Source organism: Rhinopithecus bieti, unplaced genomic scaffold, assembly GCF_001698545.2.
Source record: "Rhinopithecus bieti isolate Rb0 unplaced genomic scaffold, ASM169854v2 scaffold_14936, whole genome shotgun sequence".
In the NCBI taxonomy this organism is placed as follows: domain Eukaryota; kingdom Metazoa; phylum Chordata; class Mammalia; order Primates; family Cercopithecidae; genus Rhinopithecus; species Rhinopithecus bieti.
Window position 1 is genome coordinate 1,845,685 of NW_016808811.1, and position 19,813 is coordinate 1,865,497.

The 19,813-nt window shown below is 35.2% G+C and overlaps 1 protein-coding gene across 1 annotated transcript in view; it reads right to left on the bottom strand.

Annotated features, from left to right (window-relative positions):
* Positions 1-19,813, bottom strand: part of CNTN5 (contactin 5) — a 1,382,289-nt gene that overhangs the window by 398,061 nt on the left and 964,415 nt on the right. The window contains exon 8 of the mRNA XM_017887230.1: positions 12,257-12,460. Within this exon, the coding sequence (XP_017742719.1) occupies positions 12,257-12,460 (204 nt within the window). The remainder of the gene's footprint in view (positions 1-12,256; positions 12,461-19,813) is intronic.

Here is a 19,813-nt window from a genome sequence, read left to right on the forward strand (position 1 = left end):
TTTAACTATTCCTAGTACTTTCAGTTGGGAGAGGGCTGCTCTTGTCTCCTGGTAAGGGAGAGGAGCAGGGACATGCCTTGTATTTCCAAAGAAAGTGCTTCTTGCTGATTTCTTCACCTTACACAATTATGCAGCGGAAAAAAGCTACTTTCTAAGACTGTCCCCAGAAACTGTGGGCAGATCTGAAGTATGACCCAATATTTTTATGTATTTATTTTTATTTACTTATTTTTTGAGACAGATTCTCGCTCTGTCACCCAGGCTGGAGTGCGGTGATGCGATATCGGCTCACTGCAAGCTCCGCCTCCTGGGTTCACGCCATTCTCCTGCCTCAGTCTCCTGAGTAGCTGGGACTACAGGCACCCGCCACCATGCCCGGCTAATGTTTTGTATTTTTTTAAATAGAGATGGGTATTCACCGTGTTAGCCAGGAAAGTCTCGATCTCCTGACCTTGAGATCCACCTGCCTTGGCCTCCCAAAGTGCTGGGATTACAGGCATGAGCCACTGCTCCCACTTGTTTTTATTTTTTTTTTAAGCATTGTCGATTATCCCGATACAACTGTTTTGGGATCACATTATTGAGTGCTGGTCTACTAGATGCAATTTAGGCAGACTTCTAAAATCTTTTGAGAATTTTTTTTCAAATTACATATTATAATTTAAAAATGTTTTATTGCTAAATGATGCTAATGATTATCTTAGTGTTCATTGAGTTATAATCTTTAGCCATAACAAAACATTATTATTCGAAAATAATTTCAATTTACATGATTTCAATCTGTGGAAGAATACTGTTTTGTCATGAGTAGTGAAATACCTTAGATATGGGAAGCTATGTGTTGACAAAACGACATAGTCTTTAGGGATCGAGGTAGGGCTGGCATTTGTTGATTATTTTGTAGAGTTTTTCTGTGTGTGAGTGACGGAATCTCACTCTGTCTCTAGGCTGGAGTGCAGTGGCACGATCTCAGCTCACTGCAACCTCCGCCTCTCGGATTTTTCCTGCCTCAGCCTCCCGAGTACCTGTGACTACAGGCGCGGGTCACCGCACCCAGCTAATTTTTGTGTTTTTAGTAGAGATGGGGTTTCACCATGTTGGCCAGGATGGTGTCGATCTCCTGAGCTCGTGATCTGCCCACCTCGGCCTCCCAAAGTGCTGGGATTACAGGCCTGAACCACAGTGCCTGGCCTTGTAAAGTATCTTAGCATGAGAAGGGTTGAATAAAATTCCCAACATCTCAGGCGATAATAAGCTCTACTGGGTAGTGAGTGAAACGTCAAGCTGGTAAATACCATTTGCATGGAGATATCATAAGGCTGTGTGGGTGGTACTATGAAAGTGGCAGATGAATTTCAATATGGACAAGCATAAGGAAATGCTTTTAGAATAAAATCTCAACTATGCTTATTATATGACAGGCTTTATTCCAGTTTATTGTAAGTAACTAACTTCATGATCTTTGACAAATCATTTGCATTCTTGCAGACAGAGCTAGGAGTTAAGAGGGTACTTCATGAAGACAGAACAGAAAGAACAGAAAAGAAGTCAGAAAATTGTGGACAAAGCTTGGAGTGAAAAATTATTGAAGGCAAGTGATGGAATATAAAGCTCCTCCCAAAGTTACTGCCCATCCATCCCCTTTATCTCTATTAAAATATCAATTCTAGACAGGGAAGTTTACATTTATACAATAAACAACAACAGCAATAACAAAAACTACAATAATACCAATAGTCTAGAAAAGTAGTTTCCAATTACAATACCCCCCACTCCCTCCCGGACACACACAAGTAAAATGCTATGGGAATTATAGGATAAGTACTGTGTTAATAGTTAACCTTTACTAAAGTTTACTAAGTAACATGCACTCTTCAAAGTGCTTTGCATGTATTCATGTATTTAAACCTCATAGGAACCCTATCAGATAAGTACCAATATTATCCCCATGTTCAGATGAATACACTGAGGCATAAATAGGTTAAGTCTCTTGTCTAAGATTAAGTAGGTAATTAAACTCAAGTTTGTGACCAATGTATTTTAAACCAAATTAGGCAAATAGATTCTAGTTTAAATTTCTGTAATGATGCCACTCTCATGAAGTTGCATTCCATAAGTGACATTAACAATTCGTTTTACGGTATTATATACTTATGGCCTCACTTCTTTGCTACAATCTAGAATATGGCAATATATATTTTTTTGTTTGTTTTTGACAGTGTGTGTTGGATAGGAATACTATTTACCTTAAGTGAGCTGCAGAAAGAAGGAGCTCAAAGCCACTGATATGGGTGACAGGTAAAGGAGTGTTGGAATTAGAAGTGGAAAGAAAGGAATGGATAAGAATGACATTGCAGATGTAGAAAATCCAGAGGGCGTGCTGAATCTATGGCATATGTGATCATGAGATTAGGAGGAGTCTAATTGACACAGAAATGTTTATGTTTGATATCTAGGAGAAAGGTAATGTAATTCATAGCACAAATGTCAGCCGGAGAAGTTAGTTTGTGGGATATTCTAAATTAGAAACAGAAACAGAAGTATTCACTAAAGAAAAAAAATATTTAAAAAATATCATGGGGGTCAGGAGTGGAGTTTTGAAAGAACCCCTACATTTAAGAAGATAAGCCTCCTTAAATTCTTTATGGAACAAAGGCCAAGTACAAATAAGACACACTGGGTGGACAGACATATAGATGGATAAGTAAATGGAATGACTGTTTTAGGGGGTAGATTGAGAAGAGACAGTGAAAGGTACAAATGGAATGGTCTGGGAGAACAAACTGCCAGGAAAGATGAAAAGAAAATATTTGCGGCTTTGTACATGGACTTCAAAGCGGTCAGAATAATGAAGGCTGAGAGAAATGCTGATACATGTGGTTAAAAGAAACCTGACTAGTTTAGAGAAAATTCTGTGAGTTGTATGGTGAGGCCCCATACCCAATTAGAGATGATTAAATGGAAGAGGAGGAGTAGCAGCAACAGAAGCATTGAGAGTCGAGTAGTTTCTCAAGAAATCTGAATATTAATAAGTCAGATAAACATAACTGAATATACCTTTGTCACCACTGCAAAAGTCAACTCAAAGTTCACATTCCTTTCGTTCATAGTTACAATGCCAGTTATCAAAAGTTTTGTCTTTCAGAAATTTATTTCTGAATTACAATGACAGGCAATCACATAGGAAATCAAGAAAAAGACTAAGTTAGATATATATTTAGCAAATTCATCTTGTTATTTGTTAGCACGTATTAAGTAATTCTCCCAAGGTTTCAAGACAAATTAAGAGAGTTAATAAAATGCTACACATTGTTTTATTTGATAAAAAGTTATCTTTATATGCAGAAATTCAAGCTGTTTTTAAATATGCTTAGGAAGAAATTGGATTGTATAGAATGACTGATTGCCAAGGACATGTGAGCAAATGAAGTATTCATCTTATCCAAAATCATCCAAAATTTTTTGATGTTTTAATTTTATACCAAGATTATGAGCTTTCCAGAAAGACACATAGAAAATAAACAAAAGATTAACAAAAGCCAAAATTTCTGTATTCCTGCAGAGTTTGACATAAACTTTTTATATAATTCAGCTTCCTTAGCACAGATAAATGTATCCAAATAGCAGTGTTCTTGTCAAAACTTTCCCAGTCCCCTTGGAATTATCCATAATTGAAAATTCTGAACCAAGATAAGAAGAAGAAAAAGTCTTCTGGATTTAGGGTAGAACATTCAGTAGCCAAGGAGCGGGACTTAGAAGGGAAAATGAAAAAAAAAAAAAAAAAAGAATATCCAAAGCTATTCCAATTGCCATATTCCTTTATGATAAACAGACTAATCAGGAAATAACAGTGGCTTTGCGACATTCCATTGTTGAATACTAAACTAAGTCTCAGGGATCAGAGAGGACAACACGAGATCCATTCTCTCTGTGCTTTGTCTCAGACAAAGCAGAGAGCGTTCACTGAGCCTATGTTACGGTGGTCGCCCCTGAGGGCAGATCCACTCTGCCTGTGGAGACTCTAGTGGAGAATCCATTCTCTTGCCTTTTCTAGGTTCTAAAGCTGCATTTTCTTGCTCACGGCCCATTTCTGAACCTTCAAAGTGCATCACTCCAATCTCTTCTTCTGTCACCAGTCATCACATTACCTTCTCATCGGTCATCAATTTTCCTTCAGCCTCCATCATAAGGACACTTGTGACTATATTTAGGGCTGACCCAGATTATCTAATGTCCCTACTTCAAGATCTTCAACTTAATTACATCCATTAAGCTCCTGGACCATATAAGGTAATATTCATTTTCCAGGAATTAGGATTTGGACATCTTGAGGGCCATTATTCAGCCTATTACAGTCTTCATAGGCATATCATTTTTATATTTTTTCCATTGCTCTTAGGACACGCAGTATTCACTAGTAAATTAAGGGGGTTGATTCATGGATTATGTAATTAGGTAATTCTGGTCACAATTTCCATGTTGACACAATTATTTCCTTAAAATAAACATGTTATCTACAAATACATTCTCAGCTGATTAGTTTGCCTGCAATTCGTTAATTAAAAATGAAAATCATAGACTCCCCACCACCAAATAGTAGATTATCTACATCTGTAGCCTTTCTACATTTTTTCCCCTAACTGTGACAACTGATGAATTTCCTGGTAATGAGTAATCTTTCTACATGCATTCTCAATCTATTTCCACTCACTTTCTCAAGTTACTATTTGAATTCTCTCTATGGCACTAACTCCAGAGATGGATGGGAAAATGTTGCCTTAGAAATCTTGTAGGAAAAGGTCCCACATGGACTGAAAGAAAGAGGAGAAGCCTGGTTTTGTACATAGTGAATTTTGCGCAGATATGTACAACTTTGCTATATCTTTGCTTAATATAGGATATTAATATAGCAACCTCAACTTTTTAGTTAATATTTGTTGGCATTTATTTTCCATCCTTTTATTTTAATACTTGTACCATTTTAAAACAGTGCTTCCCATGTAGAAAACATAAGTGTAGATTAAATAAAGATAAAATAAGTTTTAGAAAGTAATTAGAACTGTGCTGGAAACTCAAATGAGGGGAAAAATGAAGGTATAAAATTACCGCATAAGACAGAGGTAGTAAGACCCTGAAGGGAGACTGGAAGCAACACTGTTACAGGGAGAGGCACAAGTGTTTAAGGGAGAAATGGTAGCTGTTGAGGAATTACAGCTTGGCAAAAATAGATGTGTTTAATGAGGAGTGTTCAATAAATTCTGCTGTTTTGTGGAATGCAAGCGCCTCATTCATTACCCTCCAAGCCATTAATAAACATCTGTACTACTAATAAATCCTTTTGGAGTTGGACTTGTTCTGTTTTTAGCACAGTGATAGTGAGCATGGCCTCATCAGGATGCTGAGCAAGGACAGGCAAATCCTAGAGTGCATGGTTACAGACAGAATCTGTGTCCGTTTTTATGGGAATATCCTGCCTTACATTGGATTGAAAGCTACACAAGGATAGTTGTTATGTTTGCTTCGCCCTCCATTGTATTCCCTGTACCTAACAAAATATCTGATACATAATAGACGTACAATACATCTTTGTGAATGCATGAGAATAATTTTTCACCATGTCAGTAAGGGAAAATAATTGTGTTGCTATGTGCTTCAAATCTTCCAAATCTTCACCATCACTTTGATAATATGTTCAACAAAGCATTTCATGGTATGACACTCTGTTCCTTCATACTGCCTTGCATTTTAGTTATTCTGGCTGAAGTGCAATTTTATTACAGTCTGCGTATTCTGTACTTGTACTTGATGGAGAGTCAAATATCCTCTCTTTATTTAGTCACCTAATGCCAAATTTCCTTCAAAACTAAATTCAGATATTACCTCTTCCAGGAAGCATTCTCTTATGTGTCATCTGGGTTGGGTGTTTCTATCAGGGGTTACCAAAGTAACATATATCTATCAGTCTAACGTAGTATTTTGTACAGTAATAATCTGTCTTTCTCACTAGTCCACAAGCCCCTCTAAAGCCCCTCCCCACCACAGATACATATTCATATATATGTCACACAATGCAAAATGGAAACAACATATTTACTGAATAAATAACAGAAAATCAACTTTTTTTGTTCAACATTAGGATATGTGAATTTATGTAAGTATTAGATGGAATTCCTTTCTGTAAGCAAATGTGCTAGGGCTGTGAAAATTATCTACACTCACTACGATTTATGTTTCAGATACTTCCGATGTGCTAGTTCAACATATCTTGACCAGATGTTTTACTCCTACAAGTGCTACTGCAACCAGGTTCGTGTATGTGCAACCAGTTTCACAAAGTTGCAACTTGAGGGCAACCTCAAAGAACAAGAGAGTTAAGTGCTAACAGAATTACCCTCTGGGAATGGGAGATGAACGTCTATCAATACACCCTCCAAGGTGACCATTCTGAGTGCATTCTGTAAGGCTCCGGTCCTGTGGGCTCAATCTCAAGCTGCCTGTAGAAGTGGTCATCTCTGTAACGCATCTCTCCTCTAGCTTCACCGATCAACCCCATCCCATCTCTTAATCCTGCTCTCTGGGGATAAATTTGAAATAAACCACCTACAAGCAATTTTTGATCTCAGCTTTGCTTTAGGGGAACCAAAGCTAAGATAATACATTTTATAATAGAGAGTTATTAAGTAACATTCAATTTGTACTTGAAAGGAAAAATATTGCCTATGCATATGTCCTTTATTATTTTAGAAAGGTCTACATTTTTTCAGAGAAGTGTAAAATACAATGTTCTTGAAATGATTTTTTTAGAGAACTCTATAGTCACAGCAGATTAAACATAATTTTTATATTCAAACCCCTACAGAGACATTTGCCACGTTTGCAGAAATATTCATTGTAATGCCTATCTCTGCACTGAGAGGTGTGTTAAACCCAGCAAGAATTTCAGCTGACCGTGGTGCAATATGTATTCTATTTTTATTTTCAGAACAAGTGTTTAATATGTGCCATCTATTTAGGAAAACATTCAGGAATATGTCCTTCTTATGAACATACTTTTCAATTATATTTTTTGAAGACAGATCAAATAGTGATATAAAAGTTTCTAAATAAAATAATTCCATTCTAATCTATAACTTAATTTTATGTTTCAATTTTTTTCATATTATCTTAGTATGAATCGTGGAATCATTCTATAAGCACAAGAATTTTCAACTATTAACTTAGAATTGCATATATGTGTGTGTATATGTGTGAATACACATATATACACATATACACACACACACACATACACACACACACACACACACACACATACACATCTGAGAATTTTGCAAGTTGGTGTGAGTTCCCCTGATGGTGTGTCTGAAGAATGAGGTGTGTGGGGGTCATAGCTGAATGGGGTGTGTGAATGACCAGGCTCTGCTTTGGTGTGAGGACAGGGAGCTGGCTGTCAGGCTGCTGGCATACGAATACTAGAATAAGAATTTTTCACTAGAGTACCACCATTGATATTAAAAACTTTAGCTTTCCATGGAAAGCTCATTCATATTATTAAGAGATGAGTCTTTGGACTTTCTGCATATAGAGACAGAGAAGGAAAAGGTGTCTAACATTTTACTGAAATAGTTGTTCAATGTCTATGTCTTCAATCTCCTTTATTGAGTCCCATTTCTTACATCCGTTCTTAGGGCTAACTTTGATTTCAGAATGTCTTCAAGCTTCCATTGGGCATATGGTCCTCGACCCTTTCTTTAGACTCCTTATACTTTATTCTATGTTTTAGTTTTCTCCACTTCTTTAATACTTTAACTCAATCCTTCCTTATTCTTTCAGAAATATATTGAAATATCTCACTTGGTGATGTTCTTCCTCTCCTTCAGCATTCTCATTGAAAATATAGATTTATTTTTGTAGGGTATAAGAAGGGTGACAGGTAGCAAATACATGCATCCAATCCACCATGTTGAGCGAAATGTCCACTTCTTATTGAAACCCTCACTTTCCTTGGCTTCCTTGACACCATATTCAACTGTTTTGTTTTTTGTTTTTTTGAGACGGAGTCTCGCTCTGTTGCCCAGGCTGGAGTGCAGTGGTGTGATCTCTGCTCACTGCAGCCTGTCTCCCGGGTTCCAGCAATTCTCCTGCCTCAGCCTCCAAGGTAGCTGGGACTATAGGCACGCACCACCACACCTGGCTAATTTTTGTAGTTTTTCAGTAGAGACAGAGTTTCGCCATGTTGGCCAGGGTGGTCTGAAACTCCTGATCTCAGGTGATCTGCCTGCCACGGCCTCCCAAAATGCTAGGATTACAGGCATGAGCCACCATGCCTGGCCTGTTCTACTGTTTTTCCTATTATCTTATTATCTCTCTACCTTCTCCTCATTATCTTTTGTGGGATTTTCATCATTTACCCTCCTAATGTGATGTAGAGTAGTCAAGGCTTGACCTTAAGCTCACTTCTCTTCTCCTTTCATACTCTCTCCCCGTGCTTTCTTAACCACACCAATGTCTTCATTACGATTTTCACTGTAGTGACTCATGTTCATATCTGAACACTGTTATCCAAAATACTAATTGTTTTTGTACAGCAGAACTTTAAGAAACACTACTTCCATATTATATTACATTCTTATTAATGGTATTAGCCTTATTTTCTTTAGTTATATTTAATTCAAAGTTTCAGTTACTGTGAAAACACATCCAGTATAGTATACATGTCTAGAAAGTGGCTTAAAACCTGGAAAAATATCACATTAAATGATAATTATATAGTAATAATCTGTAGATATTTATTGATTTTCCAGCTTATAGAGTTAGTCTAAGAAGAATTATAGAAGATACGATTGCATTTGCTGGACAGAATTGCCAAAATACAAACAGAAGAAAAAAGAACATAAAAGTAACTTAGGAAAGATGAAGGAAAAAGTAGGAATAAAATTATCCTCATTTCATGACATAAAATGTTGTGAATTAAAGACACAAGAGTGAAAAGAACAGTAGAAATTCAAGTATATTATTAAAGTTTAAAAGATAAGCAACAGTAAACTGAAAAATGCATATTAAAATAGAAGAAGGAAGAAACTTATGCACACTTATCAAATGAAGGAATAAACAGTTATTGTTTAAGCTTGATTAACCAAAATGCATAGATATTTTCTAGCATTTTATGAGAATGTTATGGAACAACAACAACATAAAAGGGAAGTTAGAAGTTTGGCTCTCCAGAGTGAGATTTAATGTCAGGGAGAGGTGAGTAGGATTTTCTGGGGTTTTTTTGTTTTGTTTTTCTATGTCACTACATTCATTCAATACGGATGTGTTACTTTGACTTAAAACAAATAGACAAATAAAAGTCAAGAAAGCAATAGCCTTAGGTAAGTTACAGAAAAAAAATGTAAATTTTGTAGCTTCTCTGGTAAAAAAATAAGACTGTTACTGAATGATGTAATAGAAATTTAGCAGATGCTTACCACCTGTTTTTTTGTTAAATGTTAACCTTAAAATAAGTTTTATTTTATTGATTTATACTTGCTTTATTGAGCCTTTTATATAGTAGTTCTCAAATAATGACTTTTTGAAAATACAGACATTTGTAAAAGAAAAAAGTGTCAACAATGTCAACTGCTGCAGTCACTTCAATTAATATAATGACCAAAACAGTATATATAAGAAGCAACGACTTACAGAGTAATTTTCTGAAAGGCCAGAGGGAATGATTCTCAATAGTACAGGATGGAGGAATTGGTTGTAATAGGAGGATGGAGAGTATACTATCTCTATTGAAATAGGATGGGAGATAACAATGCAGATGGAGATGCAGTTAGATTTAAATTGTATTAGTAGAAAGATGATTTAATAAGGTACATAGTTTTTGTGAAGCAGCGGTCATGAGGCAATCCAGCCTAAGGAAAGCAGAGAGGTTTCCAAAAATTTGGTGGGGGGGAGTAGCAAATTAAGCCATCCACAGAATCTTGGTGAGATTGAATGGCAATGTTGATAGCCCACTTGAAACTGATGATCATGAAACCCTGGTGGGTATAAACTTTTCAGATAGCTTTCAGAACCTCAAGGAAGTCACAGAGTAGAGCATAATTGAGCTCATTGGAATTGGGGTTTTGCCAAACAAGGGCAACAGAAGACACAGAGACAAAGTGATTTAAATATCAGCAAATGATTATTCCTGAAATGTTTGCCCATGGAACGTAGAAGGTAAAGTTAAGTGATATATCTGGGCCATGAAACAAAAGTGCAAGACTCTTCCACACGGACATTGACTTATACATGTGCTACTCTCCCTTGTGACGGGCAGACAATGTGTAGAAAGAGGTCTCTGGTGTTAAAAGAAGGTGGAAGAGCCTCCTCAAGCTCAGGCACTATTCAAATATAAAGTATTATTATACAGATGGATAGTGAAAATGGAATTAATTGTTAGCCAAAAAAAGTTACAATTTTCAGATAAGAATGCATTCATTTCTTAAGAAATCAGGGAGAAAAGGGCTCAGAAGTTTTGGAGAAATGGCTTACAGAAAATTAATTCAAAACTTTTAATTAGATAAACTGTAAAACTGCATTTTTTATTTTCAATCTGTAGGCACTCTTACATAATCTTGAAGTTGGCATAATATATACACATTATTCCACAGTGATGTAATACACAATGATGACTTTTAAATCTCTTTCGGTAGCCCAGCTCTCTCTTATGGGTATTAGGAACAGATATCTGATTACCTATTTCCAATTTCTTCATGGATTTCCCATGTACCCTGTATCTCATATTCAAAACTGAATTCCTCATTTTTATCTGCTTCTGTATTTCTTCAGCTGTGTTCTTTTCTGGTGAAGAGAATCATCGCCCATTCAATGAACTATGCTAAAGCCTTGAAATTGTTGTATATGCTAGCTTCCTCCTACTCCAAAGCCTGTAATTCATTAATTATCAAATGCTGGTAATCCTACCTTCTTAATATCCCAGTTATGTTTCCTGTCCTCCAGTGCTACCATCACTGCTTTTGTTCAGTCATTTATCACCTCTTGGCTGATTAGTTTTAGTAGCCTGTGAATTGGTTTCCAAGTTACCATTTTTTTTTCTACCTGGTTCTCCATGCCATTACTTAACTGTGAGGCCTTTACCAATTTTCATCATTTCTGTAATACTGGATTTCTCTTCTTTAAAATGAATATTACATTTTTACCCTTTACCTGATAGAGTTGTTACTATTATATATATATATATTTGTGTGTATATATATATATAAAATACTGTGTATCTCTATCTATATATGTATGTATAATACATACTTCACAATTCATGAAGTTTCAGACTGTGTTGTTTACATACACATATTTAAATGTTTACATACATACATATAAACATATTTATACACACACACACATATATAAACAACAAAGTGTATAATAAACTAAGTGTTAACCAAAAAATCTTGTGATATAGCTCTGGTCATATATTCCAGCAGCATATATTCTAAAAACAAACATATGAAAAAACAGCACTTAAACAGATTATTTTTTAAGCTTCACAATCAATCGGGATTCTCAAGCTTACTTCTTAATAACAGCTTCGCAGATTTTTTTTTTTCACTGCATGACAGGGCAAACTGCACATCATATATCAATGATAATATAATGCTTAACTTCTTTAATGCAACGCTTAACTGTAAATGACTGTAAATACAAATGAGGTGTTTAAATTCGAAGATACTTTGGATAGATGGCAATACCTATAATTATAGAATCATCACTTCTGCCTGATTTGCACTTAAAAGTTAAAGTTCCAACTGCTCCTATTATTGGAAAAGTAATAATAACAATTCTAACTATACCATGAAGTATTAAAACCTGAACATTCAATTTGAAGGCAGCTAAAATAAAAATGTAATGAAAAGTGGATCCATAAAATGCTTTCAATTCATACACATATGCTATATGGAGGCACTCAAGAGCAAAAGAAAGAACTGTGGAGTCTTTATTATGGTTCTCTTTTTCAGATTCTTTCTCACTTTCTGGCATTAGAGTAGCATTATGATGAGTATTTCTCATCCATGGATCATCACTTTCTTATGTCAAAACTTTTATTCTAAGGCATGCATAAACATGGCCTAAAAATGTAGTTTCTAAATATGGCAAATGTCTTTTTATTTTATTTGTAAGTTCCAGTTCTTAAAAAAAACACACATTAATACATCTTTATTTTCCAAATTAGAGTTGGCTGACCATTTTAATGGGCCAAGCAACTTACCATCATTACGTAGAGTGAGTGGCGTTGGAGGACTAAGGACTCTAGCATTCGTCACTGTGTTTTTCACCAGACAAATATAGCTGCCAACATCTGATGTTTGGACTTTAGAAATATAAAGGTTGCCTGTCTCCTGGGAAATGAACCGCCGGCTGTCTTCCGCCACAAAGGAAGGGAACTCATTAAATACCCAGCTATAGATGATCTCTGAAAATACACAAAATTTGGTCAATGAAAGACTTTGATTTTTTCATTAACAGACAAAGTTCAAACAACAAAGCCTTTAGAAAGCATGAGATATATTGCAAGGTCACACATATTTGATCCATGGAGCTATATAATTTAGTATATTATATTCAAAGGATTATTGTTAATGACTACGGTGAGATCTGAAATATTTCTTAGGATGTCTGAACTTGACTCATTTATTTATTCTTTCAATTCCAATGTGTATTGAACATGTTTTAGGTACTCAGGATTATGATAACCTGAAAATAGAAAGAGAAGAGACAATTCTCCATTCTCAAAGATCAATTTAATGAAGAAAATTTACCCAAACCTATGAAACAATGCAGAATAAGAAAATGGAGATATAGACCTTATTGTAAAGAAGGTGTGAGATAGGGGCACTTAAGCAATTTAACTTATCAAAGAAAGGCAAACTACACGTCTTCTGTCCAAATGTTCTCCTCTACACATATCCCATTTTGTAAATTAGTTTTATTTCTAAATTAAGCTTAAGTTCACTGGGACTTTCAGAGACAGTATCATTAAGTTCTGACTCTACTACTTAGTGATGGTTTAAATTGAGCCAGTATTTAACTAACTTTTTGAGATTCATTTTTAAAATTCATATAGTTAGAATAATATTACATACTTCATAAGCTTCAAACAAGACAATGCACCTAAGAGCTTTACGAATAATATGCATTCATAAAACATGAAAAGTAACATTTCTGTTATCATCCCACCCTAACCAAAAATTACCACGTTAGGAGCTCCTTCTACGTGCACCATTTAAATATAAGAAAAACAGTAAAGAGGATATAAAACAAGTCTGAAGGAATAAGTGGATACTTAAATATTTTCAGATCTGTTTTCCACAGAAGAATTCCAAAGATGAGATGAACATTGATTCTAAGCAAGATTTTGCCAATATTTATTATTAAAAGAAATTATACAGGCCGGGAGCTGTGGCTCACACCTGTAATCCCAGCACTTTGGGAGGCCGAGGCTGGCAGATCATGAGGTCAGGAGATTGAGACTATCCTGGCTAACAAGGTGAAACCCTGTCTCTACTAAAAATACAAAAAAAATTAGCTGGGTGTTGTGGCGGACACCTGTAGTCCCAGCCACTCAGGAGGCTGAGTCAGGAGAATGGCATGAACCTGAGAGGTGGAGCTTGCAGTGAGCTGAGATCACACCACTGCACTTCAGCCAGGGTGACAGAGTGAGACACCAACTCAAGAAAAAAAAAAAAAAAAATTATATATTATAGTTCTAGCAAAAGCCTGAGAATTTTGAAATATTATATTGCATTAATGTGTAATTACAATATACAGATACAATATCAAATATTTTAACACTTGTTTTATAAAGAAAAGCATTTTTTACAGTTACCAACACCCAGTTGGCAGCCTTCAGTACATTTAATATTTTATTAAGAATTTATTTAAAATATCCACATTACTTTAAGGAACTCCATAAAGTATAATTGAAATACTTCCACTTGTTCTCATACAGCTCAACTAGACTCTAAATTCAAGGCTTTCTCACATTTAACAATGTGAATTCCTTTAATTGCTATAATGAAAGTGTTACTTGTCATTCACACCTAATTCATATATTTTAATATGTATTTATCTTACACATTACATTTTATTAATCTTTTTTATTATTTACTAAAATCTAATATAAAACAAGGGTTTTCTTGTTTTTGGTATATTTACTTAAAGTTCAGAAAAATGAAAGGCAACTAACAATTACAGGCAAATCATTCATTAAATTAAACACAAATACTGTTTTGTTATACTGATATTTGTTGGAATTAATGTTTCGTTTATTTTAGACTAGTGAGAAAAATATTTACACAAAATTGGCAATTTTCTCAGGATTTTACAGACAGGTAATTATTTGGGACTAAAAAATGCTTATTCAGTTCTTCAAACAGTTTTCAGTTTCATGTAGTGAAGCATTTCACTATTCCAAAAAGTATAAAAAGTAGAAATACTACACAATAGAAGAGCTGACAACCTGAGTTTGCAGTGGATTATCTGCCAGTGCCAAAAATGAAAATGTTGAACTGAGTTAAACACCTTTTAACATTCCTCTTTACTTTCTCCTATAAGGTTTTCCATTATCTATTCACATTTAATACTGTCTTCAAAGTAATCATAAAAGTCTATAATTATTTTAGTATTATATTGTAATCTGAGAACTATAAAATATTTCAGGGAAATAGTAAAGTATACTTGGCTCTGGTGCCACAGCCTTTAGCTTTATATGCCACTTTCTTCCATACCAACTGCGCCTGGCCCTTAAAAATAATTGAATGCATGCTTATCTATTAGGTGGTAAAAATGTAGTAGTAGTGGCATTCACTTCAGAAGATACTGAGGTTAGGTGGTCAACTATGATTTTCCCATTTTTTTAAGGCTCTTTTTTCTAATGGTATGGTGATCTAAAGCAACCGAAATGTTTTAGAAGTTCTTGGTATGATTCTTCAGTGAGTAATGCCTATATCAGCAGACAATGAACACTTTGAGATATTCTATGCATCTATGTTATGAAAGTCTTCCTCGAGAATGCTTTTGCACAAACCCTACTTGAGATCAATTTTTCCCCCCATTTTTCTATGTAGTTTGCTTTATTATTATACTTTAAGTTCTGGGAAACATGTATAGGACATTCAGGTATGTTACCTAGGTATACAAAATGGTGTTGAGAAAACTGGCTAGCCACATGCAGAAAGCTCAAACTGGACCCCTTCCTTACACCTTATTAAAACATTAACTCAATATGGATTAAAGACTTAAATGTAAGACCTAAAGCCATAAAAACCCCTAGAAGAAAACCTAGGCAATATCATCCAGGACATAAGCATGGGCAAAGACTTCATAACTCAAACACCAAAAGCAATTGCAACAAAAGGATCAATGTTTATGTTAAATTTCAATCAAGTATTTTTGATACTATGTGGTAATACACATTTGGGCCACAAATCCATGTGTGGCATAGGGTTTTGGCTTCTCATTGGAGAATTTTTGTCTTCTACTCTGAACCAACAAGTCATTCCATCTGGGGTGTGACTTGGGCAGACATTGCTATTCAACTTCCATTCTCAAGCAGACTCAAGGACGTGTCCTTTGCCCTGGCATGATCATTCATCCTTTAGCTTTTAGACTTTAGGGTCTACTTCTGTAACATATGAAAAATGTACCTTGCTTCCAAGATCTCCTCAGGGTTAACATCACAGAGTATACTTTGGATTTTAGTTCTTATTTGTTTCTGTTACTTGGGGATTTCCTTTTCTTTCTTGTGAGATCAGCTACATACTGAAATTATCTTTGCTTTATTTCAGTCATCATTTCTAAATTTTGGTAGTGAGAACATTTCCAAGTCAGCTGTCTCCTGCCCTAATTGAATGTGCAGATTTCATGGATTCAAGTATTGCAGACTTTCTATGCAACTGCTGCAATTGATTCACTGTCAATAAACAGAGGATCTTCTCTTTGTTCCCCTGACAAATAAGATGATTATTTAAGTGATATATTTCCACAACTACAGAGTATATAAAAACAGGAGTACACATGTGGGCAATGATGCTCATTTCTCTTAACAGAAGTGCCATTAACAAAATAAAAAAATAAAAGTTCGAAAAGGGGAATGAAATTGCATACTGGACTCTCTGAAGTCTTTGAAAACAATTTCAGTGAGTAATCACATGTGATTCAACATTCTTTAATATAACTACATGTTGGGAAATAACCATTCGTTTTTCTAATAATGTGTGTACACATCAGAGGCTTTGGGCCAAAGAATTTGGAGAGAACACAGTGGATATAGCATCTGAGTTGTTCAATGACCCAATTAATAATGCCGCTCTCCCCGGGAGTCTATTTTCTTTATCCCTGTAAGTACAGAAAGAAAAAAACTTAAAAATCAGAAGCTTCCCTATTTCTATAAAATGCTCAACTTTATGGTAAGATTCTCAGTTAACAGGCCTTATTGACCAAAATCCCTAATTGTTTTTGTTATTTCTATAATATGAGATTTAATGTTTTATCTGCCAAAAATCATAACTTGTTCTTTATCATTAAAATATAACATTTGTTCAGGCACAGCAGCCCATGCCTGTAATCCCCGCTCTATGGGAGGCTGAGGTGAGAGGATAGCTTGAGGCCAGGAGGTCAAAGTTGCCATAAGCTGTGACTGTGTCGCTGTGCTCCAGCCTAATAGATGTTAGAGTTAGACCCCACATCAAAAAAATAAAAAATATGTAACTTTTAGTTTATTTTTTAAATAGTTCAAGTTTTGCATTTATTTATTTTCTGTATGTTTGTATTAATTTTTACTGATGCTGCCTGGTAGAGTATATGTCAGGAGCATTTTAGTATTTACAAATTGTCTTTTAATCATATTTATTTTCATAATTCCATCATCCATTATGACTCATCTCCTCTCTTTCATAGTGACTTAATTGAAGTGAAGATAATTAAATAGGATAACTTAGTAAGTTCCTGGAGAAAAATAGGGTTTTAAAAATTGTCACTACAATTATTTTCTTTTTTGAAAGTTTGTACCCAATCCTACCGCTTTGGATTCTGAATTAATGACATTATGATAGAAACTGTAGAGAATTGTCCACTTATTCATTACTACTGAGCATAAGGGACAACCTGAAATTGGTGGGAAATATATTTTTCCATTGCTGATGTGTACTTTAATTGAAACAGAAAATGTCACTATTAGCCATGTCAATTACTCTTGGAAGAGCAGAGACTGAATCTACCTTCTTTACCATTATGTTTTTAAAACTCAACAGGATACTTGGTGTGTAGTTGCTCCATAAATATTTGGTGAATAAATGCATAGTTGAGATAGAAATAGATCTATAATCTATTTATATAAAACTCTCTAAATTTCAAGAACAAGAGTGGATTTATTTTCACATATTAAACTTCATTACAAATTTCCTAAGATCTAAACTGGCTTGTTTTGGCTTTGAGAATATGAGTTAAAGAGGATGCTTAATGTTGGGCAAAATAGAGACACTGAGTCCCTATTTATCATAGTAATGTAGACAGTTTAACAATCTGGAATGTACTGTGAATGAGCAAAAGAGAAAAGGATCATTTTTACAAAAGTACTATGAAGTGTTTTCATGATTTATTCTATTAGGTAAGTTAGATGAAACCTTAGAGGTGAGGGATATTAAATTTTTAGGTCGTACAATCCCTATCAGAGGTTAATAGCCTCATGGATGACCAATTATCTGCCTCTGATTGAGCATGCTTATTGATATTTTGTTGAGGAAGCTGATTGGCAGCTCAAGTTATTTAATGGATCATATAGAAAAATCATTTTGGCTCCTACATTTGGGGTGGGAGCTGAGATCAAAGCAACTGGGATATCAACAAGTAGTAATGAAATATGCAAAGCACAGTTGGGGATATGAAAATATCAGATAGACCTGGGAAAAAATTAGCATAACAGTTTACCATGAGTCACACACTTTTCTTTTTTCTTTTTTTTTTTTTTTACCTAGTTCTTCACTTGGTCTGTGCCTCCCACTTTCCTCATCACACACAGACACAGTAGAAGTTAGCACTGTGAGTGAGTAAGACCATGGACTTCAAAATCACAGAGACCAGGCATTTAAAGATGGCTGCATGACCTACCCACTACATGACCTTTGGGAAGGCTATTTAATTTTGCTAAAGCATTAATCTTCTTATCTGTAAACTAAAATTGACGGAAGAAAGGGTAGGTTAAATGAAATATTTCATGTACAGAAATAGATATAGTTATTATTATTTTAATCATCTTCAACATCAAAGGTCTGAGGCTCAAATAGGTGAAGGAACCAGGAGAAAATTACAGCTGATTAGAGTCAGAGGGAAAATTAACATTTCTCTCCTCATTATAAGCCTATATTTTATCATTATATTAGTCTTCTTTAATTATTGTAATTTAATTTTCCTAAAGTTTAGTTTCAGTATTCATAAAATAGGACAGTAAGGTCTATATGGTAGTAATGCTGAGGATTACACAAGCCACTTAAATGAGTGTCTAACATGCAGAAACTGCTCAATAAGGGGAGCTATTGGCTCAGGATAAACAATCTAGTATAAAACACAGGTTTGTAGAATACAAATTCATCTTGTACCTTGCACAATTGGATTCAATTTCCATGTGCCAAAAGTTTCAACTATAAAAACACAACCAGAGACAAAGATCCTGAGAGTTACAATAGAGTAAAGCTGTCTGAGTCTTGGTTAGTACCAAGAGAAAGAATCAAGATTTGCTTTTAACCCTTTGAGACGGAGTCTCGCTCTGTCTCCCAGGCTGGAGTGCTGGGCGCTGGTGCGATCTTGGCTCACTGAAAGCTCCGCCTACCAGGTTCACGCCATTCTCCTGCCTGGGCCTCCCAAGTAGCTGGGACTACAGGCGCCTACCATTGCATCCAGGTTTTTTTTTTTTTTTTTTTTTTTTGTATTTTTGGTAGAGACGGGGTTTCATCGTGTTAGCCAGGATGGTCTCGATCTCCTGACCTCGTGATCCGCCCGCCTCAGCTTTCCAAAATGTTGGGATTACAGGAGTGAGCCACTGTGCCCGACCTCACAATGAAGATATTTTAAAAGATATTGTGAAGAATGCAAAAGAGAATACCTGTAGTATGTTTTAGAAATGAAATTACCTTAAAACAAAGTAGTCTGTATCATTACATTAAATTTAGTTATCTTGGTCGAACAAAACAAAGTAATAATTTTCTTTTTTATGCTTTGGAGACATGTATTTTCATTATGTTTGTTACCTAAAGTCAAAAGAAGCAGAATTCTTCATAATGATGTCACCAAGACAGGAAAATATTTTACGTGCATGTAATTCAAAACACCTTTAGAAAAATGAGATAAATAAAAGAATACGTATAATAGAAACAGTACTAAACTGGCAACATCTCATGATTCATGATTTAAGCAGGTCTGAGCTAGGGAATTCCAAGTTCTAGAGTTCAAGTGACTATACCAACTGGGTGACAGGAGCTATTTTTATTTTCTCTGTGGAATACTGCACAGTGTGGAGTACATTTTTATCCCAGGAGTCCTGTGTCTAGATATAAAGGTCACTGCTAACCCTTTTCAAAAGGCAGCCTAAATTTCTTGCTTTGCTAAGGGGTTTTTAAATTACATTGTATTGTATTGTAAGCTCTTAGCAGGTCTAGGGCCAGCATTTACTCAACAGTGTGCAAGAGTCAGTGGCACAGACTCAGCTTAGGTTTCGAACTTTGCATTAAAAAGAATTCACTCCTGGCTTCCTGTAATTCATTGATAATGCCCA